Below are 13,700 nucleotides of genomic sequence, written 5' to 3'. Positions count from 1 at the left end.
ATAAATGAAAACAGATTTGCTCCCATGAGTATTGCCAGTTTAATAGTAGATATTTTTCTTCCAAGTTACACTTAACAAACATAAAGTATAATACATGTAGCACTTGAACTCGGTTAACCAAATACTCATCTAACTATTGTCAAACATCACGTTAAACAGTATTGCATCTCAAAATAACTATTTGATATTGAATGTTTGGACTTTAAAAGGCAAACCAAATCTACTTTTAAAATAAATCAATTTGGCTACTGATTTATGATTTTTAAACCGAAAGCAGAATACATGAATGCTTGGTTGTTTGCCTTCATTTGAACAAGTGTGACTTAATCTGTATTTAAAAATTATGTAGTCATAAAGTAAAATGTAGATTAACACAAACTACTGTTGCTTTTTTGACAGGAGTAAGACGGACCAAGTTTTGTTTTATTTCATTCAACATGAATGTATAGAAGCCTGCCCATTCAGGATTAAATCTGTAGAAAAACACAAACACTCATGCCGCCAATCCTCCAGTGCCATGGGCACTTTGATTGTATATATATGTTAGTGAAATTTGTTCTATTTATGAGGTTATAAAGTAAAGAAGGCATACAAATGAGAAAGGACCACATACTAATTAGCATGTTTTATGATCAAATGGAGCAGATTTCCTAAATATGGGAACACTTTCATTGTTTAAATATGTAATAAAGGTAAAATTTGTATGTGATGGGATTGCTTTTAATTACCTACCTGACTCCAGATGGAATAGCTCTTTCACTTTCTGCAAAGGCTTGAGTTGACTGGATTATTCATGTCTTTGGCAGTCCCCCACTTGTTCCCAGTGGGGACTACAGGTTTACACTCCGTTCATCTGTCAGTTGAGTTTGTTCCGGGCATATCTTCTGTACTAATTTACCAGGAGTAACCTGATTTGGTATGTAGAAAGAAGGTTACCGTGACCTTTGGTTGACCTTTGACCCCAACCTTTAGAAAAGTTTGTCTGGGGCATATTTCCAATACTGTTTCACCTTAAGTAATCAGAATTAGTATGCATGTACAGGGATCGCACAGGCGTGAAAAAAGTCTTAATTTAGAGTTTGGCCTGGAAATGCTTTCAATTTCACTTTGGGCCTTGAAAAGCCTTGAATACTGATAGATCTACAAAATTAAAAAGGGGAAAAAAAGAAAAAAAATCACAATTATGTATATTAAACAAAATGATGTTTTTTGGAACTTGAAAGAAGTATTTTAGAGTGTCATTGTGTTTGCCCTATTATTGTCGTATTTAGTGACAGCACGGTGGCAACTCCTGCTGACTGTTATTGTAGTAATAAGAACAAGTCTGAGAGTTCCGAGTGAGATTTTTTGAATGAGACGCATTTTATCTTAACACATTGTGGTTAGGGGGGGCATCTGACAAGCTCCAATGATGGGGAAGTGCATGTTTCTTCAATAATGAACCAACAATATTTGAATCTTAGATGAAAGAATTCAGGGATGACAATACCATGGCCAACTGTATTTTGTTTCAACAGATCAATGTTATAAAGAAAATGGGCAAGTTGTTTCTAAAAGCATACATGAGAGAACCGGTACTAGAACTGTGTATATAGACACTGACTTTGGTGTTTGCTGTTAAAAGTACTCCTCAGAATTGCTTAAAAGCAGCCATCTTGTAACTATCACTACATTCTGAGATATGTGAACAGCTCAGTAATTAAAGAAATCAATGCCTGTGGGGGACTATGGATTGCCTTACAATATATTGACTTGTTTTATCAAGATAATTAATATTATCATTTTTGCATCACAGGATGATGGAGAACAATTCACATACACAGGAAGTGGAGGTCGTGATCTGTCAGGAAACAAGCGTACTGCAGAACAGTCATGTGATCAGGTTCTGACACGTACGAATAAGTAGGTATTTACACCACCAAACTTATGATGCTATATGACTTTTGTATTGAATTTGAAATATGGACAAGTTGAGGGTTCTAGTTACCAGACACAAATACATGACGTCCTGTTTTCTTATCATAGTGATAAAAATGGTCCTTTTTAGCTCGCCTGTTTCAAAGGCAAGTGATGAGCTTGTGCTGTAGCAAGGCATCGGTAATCTGTCCGTCTGCCAACTTTGTGGAATGTTTCCATGTCACAGGTGTCAAATGTTTCAAACAACTTCATCTGAAGAACCAAAAGTCCTAGAGTCATGATATTAGGTTAGCAGCTTCCTGAGATGAATCCCAAGAAAGTTTACAAAATCAAATAACCTTGACCTACTTTCAAAGTCACAGTGGTGAAATTTGTCAAAAAACGTCACCGCCACCAGCTGTATAACTGAAATGTTTGGATTCATAACACTATGGTAGTAAAATTAAAAGCAAAAAATGCTTTGTGGAAGGACTCGAAAGACCCTGGTACTACCAGTGAAGAATAACGTACACCCTTGTATTTTATATACTCTTGTCACATACAATTGCTAAATTCTGCATGGGAGCACATCTTGGGATGACAGAATCGAATCTCAATTCGCGCTATTAACACAGTTATGGCCCTTTGTTCACCCTGTCACTTTGTCCAGGGCATATCACCTGTATACTTATGTCAGCGGCAGTCGCCAAGTTTTGTATGTAATTCCTCTAGGGATGGAATTAAATTGGGTCTTGGGAGCCACTGCATACAAAAGTTTCATAATAGCTACTCTGTTACCTACAATTGACAAGTTTGTATGTGACTACCTATTTGAGATGGATGTCTCTTCCTGAAATCAGGTTTAATGTCTTGGGATATGCAGAGTGACGGCCCTTTATCTATTTTTGAAAAGTTTTTTCTGGAGGATGGGGACTGGATTGCCGATAATAATTTGCCTTGTCCTAAGTGCATGATTCCAAGGTGTTAGGGTTTAAATGTTGTCATGTCTAGAAGAAAGAGCACGTTCCTCAGTCTTTCTCATTCTAAGAGATCCAAGGAGTTGACATGGCTGCCACAATGGCTTATTTTACAGATACCAATGAAAGGACACTCCAGTGTATTACTTGTACCTGTACTGCGCTGGTATGTCTATGTTTACCAGTAGTGTTGGATTATGTCTGTGTAGAGCTCTAGCAGATAGCTATCCCTGTCTTGTTTTAGAGCTCTGGCCAAGAACTGCAATGCCACGATAGATAACAAGAAAGGCGCCTGCTCAGAAGAATGGAAGAAGGGGAAGCCAGTGCGTGTAGTGCGCAATTGTAAGGGAAGGAAACACTCAAAATACGCCCCAGAGGAGGGTAACCGTTACGATGGCATCTACAAGGTATGAATTATCAGCAGCTTGTCCGTGGTCATTATATTGCCTGGTGGGATGAGGTTCAGTCTGAACTGGGCAGTACAGTGTTAGAAAGCTATGGTCACCCAGGCCATTCAAGTGTCTAGGTGATTACTGACTAGCAGAACATAATGTTACCAATAGTACAGTGACCAACATAATCCAAACATTTGTTTTATTAACAAGCTGCTTGAGATGGGAAAATCTGGGGGGAAATAGGATGAATAATGCAGCAGAAAAAGAAGAAATACAAGTTTACATTAAATGGAAGCATTTTGAATATTTCATTCTTGGTAGAATTTTTAAGGTCAATAGAAAATGTGTCTACACAAAATCCTTAAAATTTTCTTGAATTTTGTGTTGAAGTTTTCGGGCTACAGGATAACAACTGTATTAAATTAAGTCATGCGTAATATATCTGGTTTCCCTAGATTTCCAAATACTGGCCAGAGAAGGGAAAGTCTGGTTTCCTCGTTTGGAGATACTTGTTCAAGAGGGATGACCCCACACCAGCTCCCTGGACCAAAGCTGGCAAGAAACGTATTGAAGAACTTGGCCTTGAAATGCAGGTAGGACTGTTTCCTGTGTTTTGATTGGGAATTGTGCAAATCTTGGAAGACACTCATATTTGACTGAACATTAAGCCAAGAGAAAAAGTATTTGTGTTTTCAGAAAACACTGAATACACTTTCATGAAGTTTGGTATGTAGATGGGATTTTTCATTTATCAGAGGAGAAAAAAAATCTGTTTTACAAACATTAAATGATCATGTTATACAATGAATTTCATATGAGGTGTTTGTGCAAAGCTCTACCATTCAACCCCTTTGGTGAAGAAAATGACTACTGCTTATGCATTAAAATCTGAAATATGTCCGGGTGTGATTTTGAAAGTTTTTATTAGCTCACCTGGCACGAAGTGCCAAGTGAGCTTTTGCCGGGGCGCGGCGTCCGTCGTCCGGCGGGCCGGCCGGCCGGCGTCCGGCGTCAATATTTTACTTTAAACGACTTCTTCTTAATAACCGAAAGGCCTAGTTTGTCAATATTTGGCCAGAAGCAAACTTGGATGAAGGGCTACAAAGTTTGTTCAAACGAATGACCTTTACCCATATTCAAGGTCACAGGGGTCAATTGTATTAAAAAACCTTTAAACAACTTCTTCTGAATAACTAAAATGCCCTGGGTGATGATATTTGGCCAGTAGCTAGCTGAGATGAAGGGCTGCAAAGGTTGTTCAAATTAATGACCTTCACCCATATTCAAGGTCACAGGGGTCAAATATGTTTAACACTTTAAACAACTTCTACTGAATAACCAAACTGCCCAGGGTGATGATATTTGGCCAGTAGCAAGCTGAGATGAAGGGCTACAAAGTTTGTTCAAATGAATGACCTTTACCCATATTCAAGGTCACAGGGGTCAATTGTATTAAAAAACCTTTAAACAACTTCTTCTGAATAACCAAAATGCTCAGGGTGATGATATTTAGCCAGTAGCATGCTGAGATGAAGTGCTACAAAGTTTGTTCAAATGAATGACCTTTACCCATATTCAAGGTCACAGGGGTCAATTGTATTAAAAAACCTTTAAACAACTTCTTCTGAATAACCAAAATGCTCAGGGTGATGATATTTAGCCAGTAGCATGCTGAGATGAATGGCCACAAAGTTTGTTCAAATAAATGACCTTCACCCATATTCAAGGTCACAGGGGTCAAATGTCGTAAAATCTTCAAGCGACTTCTTTTGAATAAGCAGAAGGGCCAGGGTACTGAAATTCAGCCTGTAGCATACTGGGATGAAGGATTACCAAGTTAGTTCAAATGAATGACCTTGATCCACTTTCAACCTAATGTCCTTGTTCGACAATCAAGGTCAGAGGCGTCATATGTTTAAATCTTTTAATAGGTTCTTATGAAATCTTAAGATTACAAGTGTTAGATTAATAACAGCTGAGCGATGCAGGCCCATTGGGCCTCTTGTTACAATTTTATTGATTGGAAATAACACCAACAAATATGCATTTTAGGTACATGCAGTCATTGAATAACTTTTGTTGACTCAATAACAAAAATGCCCAGGGAGATGATATTTGGCCAGTAGCATGGTGAGATAAAGGGCTACAAAGTTTGTTCAAATAAATGACCTTGACCAACTTCCAAGGTCACAGAGATCAAATGTCATAAAATTTTTAAACAACTTCTTCTCAATAACCAAATTGCCCAGGGTACTGATATGGGGCCTGTAGCATGCTGGGATGAAGGATTACCATGTTAGTTCAAATGAATGACCTTGATCCACTTTCATCCTAATGTCCTTGTTCGACAATCAAGGTCAGAGGCGTCATATGTTTAAATCTTTTAATAGGTTCTTATGAAATCTTAAGATTACAAGTGTTAGATTAATAACAGCTGAGCGATGCAGGCCCATTGGGCCTCTTGTTACAGTTTTATTGATTGGAAATAACCCCAACAAATATGCGTTTTAGGTACATGCAGTCATTGAATAACTTTTGGTGACATTAAAACAATTTGTTTTTAAACTACGTCTTTATGGAGGTTTTTAAAATTGAATTGAATTCCTGTGATGCTGGCCCACCACACCTTGCTTCATGTAAATACTATTGTAATGTGTGTATGTCACTAGTACCCAGCAGGCTGTCTGTAATGTGTGCATCACTGTAGTACCCAGCAGGCTGTCTGTAATGTGTGTATGTCAAACAGGTGAGCGATGCAGGCCCATTGGGCCTCTTGTTACAATTTTATTGATTGGAAATAACCCCAACAAATATGCCTTTTAGGTACATGCAGTCATTGAATAACTTTTGTTGACATTAAAACAATCTGTTTTTAAACTACGTCTTTATGGAGGTTTTTAAAATTGAATGGAATTCCTGTGATGCTGGCCCAACACACCTTGCTTCATGTAAATACTATTGTAATGTGTGTATGTCACTAGTACCCAGCAGGCTGTCTGTAATGTGTGTATCACTGTAGTACCCAGCAGGCTATCTGTAATGTGTGTATGTCACAGTAGTACCCAGCAGGCTGTCTGTAATGTGTGTATGTAACTGTAGCAGTCTGCCACGTTAGGCACTAGTCCGATGCCCACGACTAGTAAATTTAAGTCTGGACTAGTATTGAAAATATTTAACTAGTCCGACTGGACTAGTGGCAATTTTCCTCCAAAATAATGGAAATATTATTTTTTAAACCCTTTAGCTGCTACGCACCACAATAGTCGTTTCGAAAAGTCGGGCCGTCAGTGCTACGCACCACTATAGTGGTGCGCGGTCTGTAGGTTTTTGATCAGTAAACAGGAAGTGTGAAAGCGGACTGTTGCTATACCAAACCTGAAAGTGTATAGTAGAAGGCTTCTGATTGGTTGTTTTGTCATTACTTTCGATATTCCCGGCAATGTACCCTAGTAATAATGAAAGTGTGCGAGAGAATTTCAAATCGGAAAAAAAGTCATAAAAATGGCGGACGTGTAGATTGAAGTGATGAATGTGACGGTAAACATTTATTCTCCAGCGTCACCTACAATGATAATAAAGGTTTAAAGGGTTTGACATGGTTGATGTGGAAATACTTCGGTGTAACATAATATGTAACTTTCCAATGGACAACTTTGTGCCCTACGCAAACATGAAAATATCGGCGGACCGAGGCGCACATGTCGTCTGCAGGTGAGGCCGAATTGAACATTGACATTGATACGTTTTGAGCCGATTGATTTCTTCAAACTATTTATCGATGATTTAATCATAAACTAGACCGTAGCTAAGATATATCTATATGCCGACTGTGACAATAAATATATTGAATGACGACCTGAAACCTGTAGCAAATCGCATGCAATTCTTGATGAAATACCTTACCTTTTTACCTGAGAATCTCCGTGTAAATGTACAGCATCTTATGTCATAAATGAAGTTTATTATCTCTGTTATCATTTTCCATTCACATTTGCTGATAAAAACAATTTTAAAGTGATCTTTCTGGGGCTTAAATCCGGTAATTAAAAGTTTTACCTTTATTACCACCTGTACAGGTAAATACTGAAGCAACTTTAGAATCGAAAACGTTAATATAAACTAGAGACAATAACGAACAATTTTCTTATTACTTTTATTCACATATAACAAATATTTTTCAAGTTATGCGCATTTGAAAAATTAAGTAAATTAATTTATATTTCAATAATTAATTCAGCAGTGGCGTCCCTTTACATAGAAATCAATGTAGCAGCCTAAGGGTTTACTTAATTGTATACATTTTGCACAATAAAGCTTGTCACAAGTTTTAATCCTATTGTAAAATACGTTATTCGTCGAAGCGTTCGAAATTGAAGCATTTCGATTTGCGAGACTGGGTTTCGGATTTTAGTAGTTATCCAACATTACTTCCGGTTTATAACCACGTGAATCATGTTAAGCTGGAGTGGAGGAAATATTCAAATCCAGCTAAGCCTGTCTGTGAACATCTACAGAAAAAGATGCTCTAACACGAAAGCAAAATTATGAAAAGAATCGGATAAGGTCCTTAAGGCAGGAGTGGAAGAAAAACAGAACTTGGTTAGAATTTGACAACGAGTGTAAGAAAATGTTTTGTAGTTACACAGATTTATTTTGTCAGTTTTGATTTCTAATAATTTTCCAATTTAGATCACAATTTACACTTCATGCTGTAAAAAAGACCAGTCTGTAATTTGGACTAGCAAATTCATAGTCGGACTATTAAAATTCTGGGTTCACTAGTCCAAATGACTAGCGTGGAAAAAAGTTAACGTCACAGACTGCTGTAGTACCCGGCAGGCTATCTGTAATGTGTGTATGTCAATGTAGTACCCAGCAGGCTGTCTGTAATGTGTGTATGTCACTGTAGTACCCAGCAGGCTATCTGTAATGTGTGTATATCACTAGTACCCAGCAGGCTATCTGTAATGTGTGTATGTCACTGTAGTACCCAGCAGGCTGTCTGTAATGTGTGTATGTCACTGAAGTACCCAGCAGGATATCTGTAATGTGTGTATGTCGCTGTAGTACCCAGCAGTCTATCTGTAATGTGTGTATGTCACTGTAGTACCCAGCAAGCTATCTGTAATGTGTGTGTGTCACTGTAGTACCCAGCAGGCTGTCTGTAATGTGTGTATGTCACTGAAGTACCCAGCAGGCTATCTGTAATGTGTGTGTGTCGCTGTAGTACCCAGCAGGCTGTCTGTAATGTGTGTATGTCACTGAAGTACCCAGCAGGCTATCTGTAATGTGTGTATGTCACTAGTACCCAGCAGGCTGGATGTAATGTGTATATATGTCACTGTAGTACCCAGCAGGCTGTCTGTAATGTGTGTATGTCACTGTAGTACCCAGCAAGCTATCTATAATTGTGTATGTCACGGTAGTACCCAGCAGGCTGTCTGTAATGTGTGTATGTCACTGAAGTGCCCAGCAGGCTGTCTGTAATGTGTGTATGTCTCTAGTACCCAGCAGGCTGGCTGTAATGTGTGAATGTCACTGTAGTACCCAGCAGGCTGTCTGTAATGTGAATATAATTATGTCACTGTAGTACCCAGCAGGCTATTTAGAAGCCATGGCAAAGAAAGAAGAAGAGGAGGAAACATCAAGTGGTGCAGCAGGAAAGAAGAGGAAAGGGAAAAGGAAACGAACAGACTCTGGTGCGTTACCCAGATTATCGTACATCCGTAACTCAATCTCCTAAATAATCTAAAGCTTTTTGGGATAAGGCCCAACAAAGTTTGCTAATAAAAATGATCTTTTTTTATTATCAAGTTTACAGGGATCAAATATGTCAAAAACCTCAAACGACTTCTTCTGAAGAATGGAAAGGCCTAGAGTCATCTGTAGTACCCAGCAGGCTATCTGTAATGTGTGTATGTCGCTGTAGTACCCAGCAAGCTATCTATAATTGTGTATGTCACGTTAGTACCCAGCAGGCTGTCTGTAATGTGTGTGTGTCACTGTAGTACCCAGCAAGCTATCTATAATGGTGTATGTCACGGTAGTACCCAGCAGGCTGTCTGTAATGTGTGTAAGTCACTGAAGTACCCAGCAGGCTGTCTGTAATGTGTGTATAATTATGTCACTGTAGTACCCAGCAGGCTATTTAGAAGCCATGGCAGAGAAAGAAGAAGAGGAGGAAACATCAAGTGGTGCACTATCTATAATTGTGTATGTCACGGTAGTACCCAGCACGCTGTCTGTAATGTGTGTATGTCACTAGTACCCCGCAGGCTATCAGTAATGTGTGTATGTCACTAGTACCCAGCAGGCATGTGTGTATGTCACTGTAGTACCCAGCAGGCTGTCTTTAATGTGTATATAATTATGTCACTGTAGTACCCAGCAGGCTATTTAGAAGCCATGGCAAAGAAAGAAGAAGAGGAGGAAACATCAAGTGGTGCAGCAGGAAAGAAGGGGAAAGGGAAAAGGAAACGAACAGACTCTGGTGAGTTACCCAGATTATCGTACAGTCACTGTAGTACCCAGCAGGCTGTCTGTAATGTGAATATAATTATGTCACTGTAGTACCCAGCAGGCTATTTAGAAGCCATGGCAAAGAAAGAAGAAGAGGAGGAAACATCAAGTGGTGCACTATCTATAATTGTGTATGTCACGGTAGTACCCAGCACGCTGTCTGTAATGTGTGTATGTCACTAGTACCCAGCAGGCATGTGTGTATGTCACTGTAGTACCCAGCAGGCTATCTGTACTGTGTATATATGTCACTGTTGTACCCAGCAGGCTATCAGTAATGTGTGTATGTCTCTAATACCCAGCAGGCTGTCTGTAATGTGTGTATGTCACTAGTACCCCGCAGGCTATCAGTAATGTGTGTATGTCACTAATACCCAGCAGGCTGTCTGTAATGTGTGTATGTCACTAGTACCCCGCAGGCTATCAGTAATGTGTGTATGTCACTAATACCCAGCAGGCTGTCTGTAATGTGTGTATGTCACTGGAGTACCCAGCAAGCTATCTATAATTGTGTATGTCCCGGTAGTACCCAGCAGGCTGTCTGTAATGTGTGTGTGTCACTGTAGTACCCAGCAAGCTATCTATAATTGTGTATGTCACGGGAGTACCCAGCAGGCTGTCTGTAATGTGTGTATGTCACTGTAGTACCCAGCAGGCTGTCTGTAATGTGTATATAATTATGTCACTGTAGTACCCAGCAGGCTATTTAGAAGCCATGGCAAAGAAAGAAGAAGAGGAGGAAACATCAAGTGGTGCAGCAGGAAAGAAGGGGAAAGGGAAAAGGAAACGAACAGACTCTGGTGAGTTACCCAGATTATCGTACATCCGTAACTCAATCTCCTAAATAATCTAAAGCTTTTTGGGATAAGGCCCAACAAAGTTTGCTAATAAAAATGATCTTTTTTTATTATCAAGTTTACAGGGATCAAATATGTCAAAAACCTCAAACGACTTCTTCTGAAGAATGGAAAGGCCTAGAGTCATTATGTTAGGATGGTATCTTCCTATGATAAAGCACAACAATTTTTTGCAAGTAAAAAAATGACTGACCTGTATTTAAGGTCACATAGGGTAAAATCTTATTACAGGTTCTGTTGTGTCATAGGTAAAGATATTGAGCCTGTAGCTTTATTTAGGCCATTTAAATGTATTTGACCTTTGTCAGTGAGTTGACAGTTGTACCATTAATGACAGGAAGATTATATTCCAGTGGAAAAAATGTTAAAAAGTCTCTTAAAAAAACAGGAATCTATTTTCAGATATGTTTTGTGAAACCTAGCAATGTCGATGTTATTTTTTACCTAGACTCCTCATCAGGTGGCACGCCGGAGAAAAAACAGAAGGTGGCTAAATACACAATAAATCCTGCCCAGAAAAAACTCATCAAACAGGACGAAATTAACAAGAAACTGTGGGAGGATGCTATGTTACTCACTAAGGAAGGGGGACAGGTATGTCAAAGGGAAAGGTGACGGCTTCGGTCAAGGTCAGGTTTTGATAACAATCTAAATGTCAAAACTTGTATCGGTGAGCAGCGACTGAAACCTAATAATATACTGCTTTGTTTAAATGGATGACAAATGATAACATATAGGTCTAATGATAACCTTGTGATATGTGTACATTAGGTCAAATGATAACCCTGTGATATGTGTACATTAGGTCAAATGATAACCCTGTGATATGTGTACATTAGATTCTGTCAGACATCAGTATTCCTGACACCGACGCATCACTCGTCTAATCCTGGAACTATCGTAAAAGCACTATTTCCTGGTCTAAACAAATTCTACACAGCTACAATGAGGTGAAATACAATGGATCCAGACCAATATTCGAAGCAAGGCACCTCTGAATTCTAGACAGGCATTCTAAAAAAGTAACACTTTTAAATGGCATCTTTTGAGCTGTTCTTTCAGGTAAAATCATCGGATCTTAGAAAATAGGAATAGTTTAGCAAATTCACTGGTTGAAAATGCTCAATTTTAGGGTCCAAAATGGGGAGATTTGGCAAGTATGCTACATATTTATCTATGTGTATATGCGTTCCATCAATAGCTTCATTTGAAATCTGCTTATTTTCATGAAGAATAATGTTTACTTGAACATACAACCAATTTTTTTTTTTAACTCCAGATTTATTATTATAAATACAACTAGGGTGATATCATGAATCATTAAAAATAGTGTAGTGTTTCTTTATTTATTATTCCCGCTCTTTTTTGGGGGGAAATGAGACTATCGCTTGTGGTATGTCAATCTGTCTGTCACATCTTAGTTTCTGTTCAGTTATTGCCCTAAAATGGTCCAGTTTCAAACAAATTTTGTATCCTCATACATAATAGTAAGTCTACTGGTAAGTGCATTAGCCAATGTGATGTGTGCATATTTACATATAATTAATGAGGCTACACAATTCTGATTGATTAATCTGGTTTCTTTTTGATACCTGCCCTAAACATGGTCAGACATATTGTAACCAATCAATATTGACCAAATTAAGTAGGTACATCTAACATCTTGTTTCATGTCTACATCAACTTGACGAATCTCGACAACAGATAACAATACAACATTGTCCTTGAACTGGAGGGGTATCATGGATTCTACAGATTTGCTTGTTTTGAGATACATGTTACCGTAGATGTGTACAACTTATGTATCTCAGTCTTTGTCATAGTTGCAATGAATTACCGTATTTATCCTGCAATAAGCCCAGGGGCCAACACATACTCTCTAACTCAAAGCAGAGGATAAGTTTATTACAGGACAATGAAACAGCAGTTGTTGGCATTTCTACTGAACTGCAATATATATGGGTGGGCTTATTACCAGGCATGGGCTTGTTTCTGGATAAATACGGTAAAAACAAGATAATGTCCATTACACAATATTATATGATATTAATACCACTTCTGACTCTACATTCTGTTACAGAAGTTTCTGGGGAAGGTGGAGGAGCTATTTAACTGTATCTGTTGTCAGGAGGTTGTGTTCAAACCTGTCACCACTGTCTGCAACCATACTATCTGTAAGGTAGGTTGTGTATTTAATTTCAATCTAACCTGAACATGTTATAAAGCTGATAATGCTTGCTACAATAGGATTAGGGTAATAATCCAGTTACCTTCATCTGTAAGTATACCATCAGTTTGGTTAGCTTTGAGTATTTACAGAAGTTAAATTTGATATTCAAGTACATTAAGAAAGCTGTAGTCAGGCGAGAAATTTGCCTTTTTATTGTTCTCATCAGTACACATTTTCTGGACCATAAGATTGTAGCCTGGTCCGTCTGTATCTCCACTTGCAAAACAAATGTCCTCTTGTTTGAAAGATTATATGATTGTTATTTTAGATTTAATATCGCAAAAGAGTGCAATATTGTTTTCATAGTATTCGTCACAAATTGTTCACTGCAGAATGATCACCAGAGCTTCAACCTATTTTGGTCTAGTAAATATTTCAGTCACTTTTGTATTGTTGTTGAAGCATGGGATATAAATTCAACATTTAACATTTGTTAACATGTCGGTATGTAATAAAAAAAAAAAAACACCATAAATTCTTGCATTTCAGCCGTGTCTGACGAGGTCGTTCAAGGCCGAAGTGTACAACTGTCCCATGTGTCGAACTGACCTGAAGCAGGAAGAAGATGAACTCAAAGTGAACAAAACCCTTCAGACAATCTTACAGAATTTCTTTCCTGGCTATGAGGCAGGCAGATAGACCAAACTAAAGTTTAATATCACATTATATTTTGTTGTTATGTCATAATCTTGACACAATATCTCGCCCCAGATACAAGGCAGATAATGATCAAAACATCGCATATCCAATATACGTCTCTGTTCTGGACATTAGGTTGGAAGGAAGATCAAATTCATTGAGACTATTTTTTTTCTCCTCAAATAAT

The 13,700-nt window shown here is 38.3% G+C and overlaps 1 protein-coding gene across 1 annotated transcript in view; it reads left to right on the top strand.

Moving 5' to 3' along the window:
* Window positions 1-13,700, top strand: part of LOC110452533 (E3 ubiquitin-protein ligase UHRF1-like) — a 28,068-nt gene extending 14,368 nt beyond the window's left edge. Inside the window, exons 11-17 of the mRNA XM_021501134.1 lie at window positions 1,796-1,902; window positions 3,118-3,280; window positions 3,724-3,861; window positions 8,859-8,967; window positions 11,093-11,238; window positions 12,725-12,823; window positions 13,364-13,700. Of these exons, the coding sequence (XP_021356809.1) occupies window positions 1,796-1,902; window positions 3,118-3,280; window positions 3,724-3,861; window positions 8,859-8,967; window positions 11,093-11,238; window positions 12,725-12,823; window positions 13,364-13,513 (912 nt within the window). The 3' untranslated portion in view covers window positions 13,514-13,700. The remainder of the gene's footprint in view (window positions 1-1,795; window positions 1,903-3,117; window positions 3,281-3,723; window positions 3,862-8,858; window positions 8,968-11,092; window positions 11,239-12,724; window positions 12,824-13,363) is intronic.

This window comes from Mizuhopecten yessoensis, unplaced genomic scaffold (assembly GCF_002113885.1).
Source record: "Mizuhopecten yessoensis strain PY_sf001 unplaced genomic scaffold, ASM211388v2 scaffold6719, whole genome shotgun sequence".
Classification (NCBI taxonomy): Eukaryota; Metazoa; Mollusca; class Bivalvia; order Pectinida; family Pectinidae; genus Mizuhopecten; species Mizuhopecten yessoensis.
Note: the sequence above shows the minus strand (reverse complement) of the source record. Positions and strands in the feature narration are given on the sequence as shown.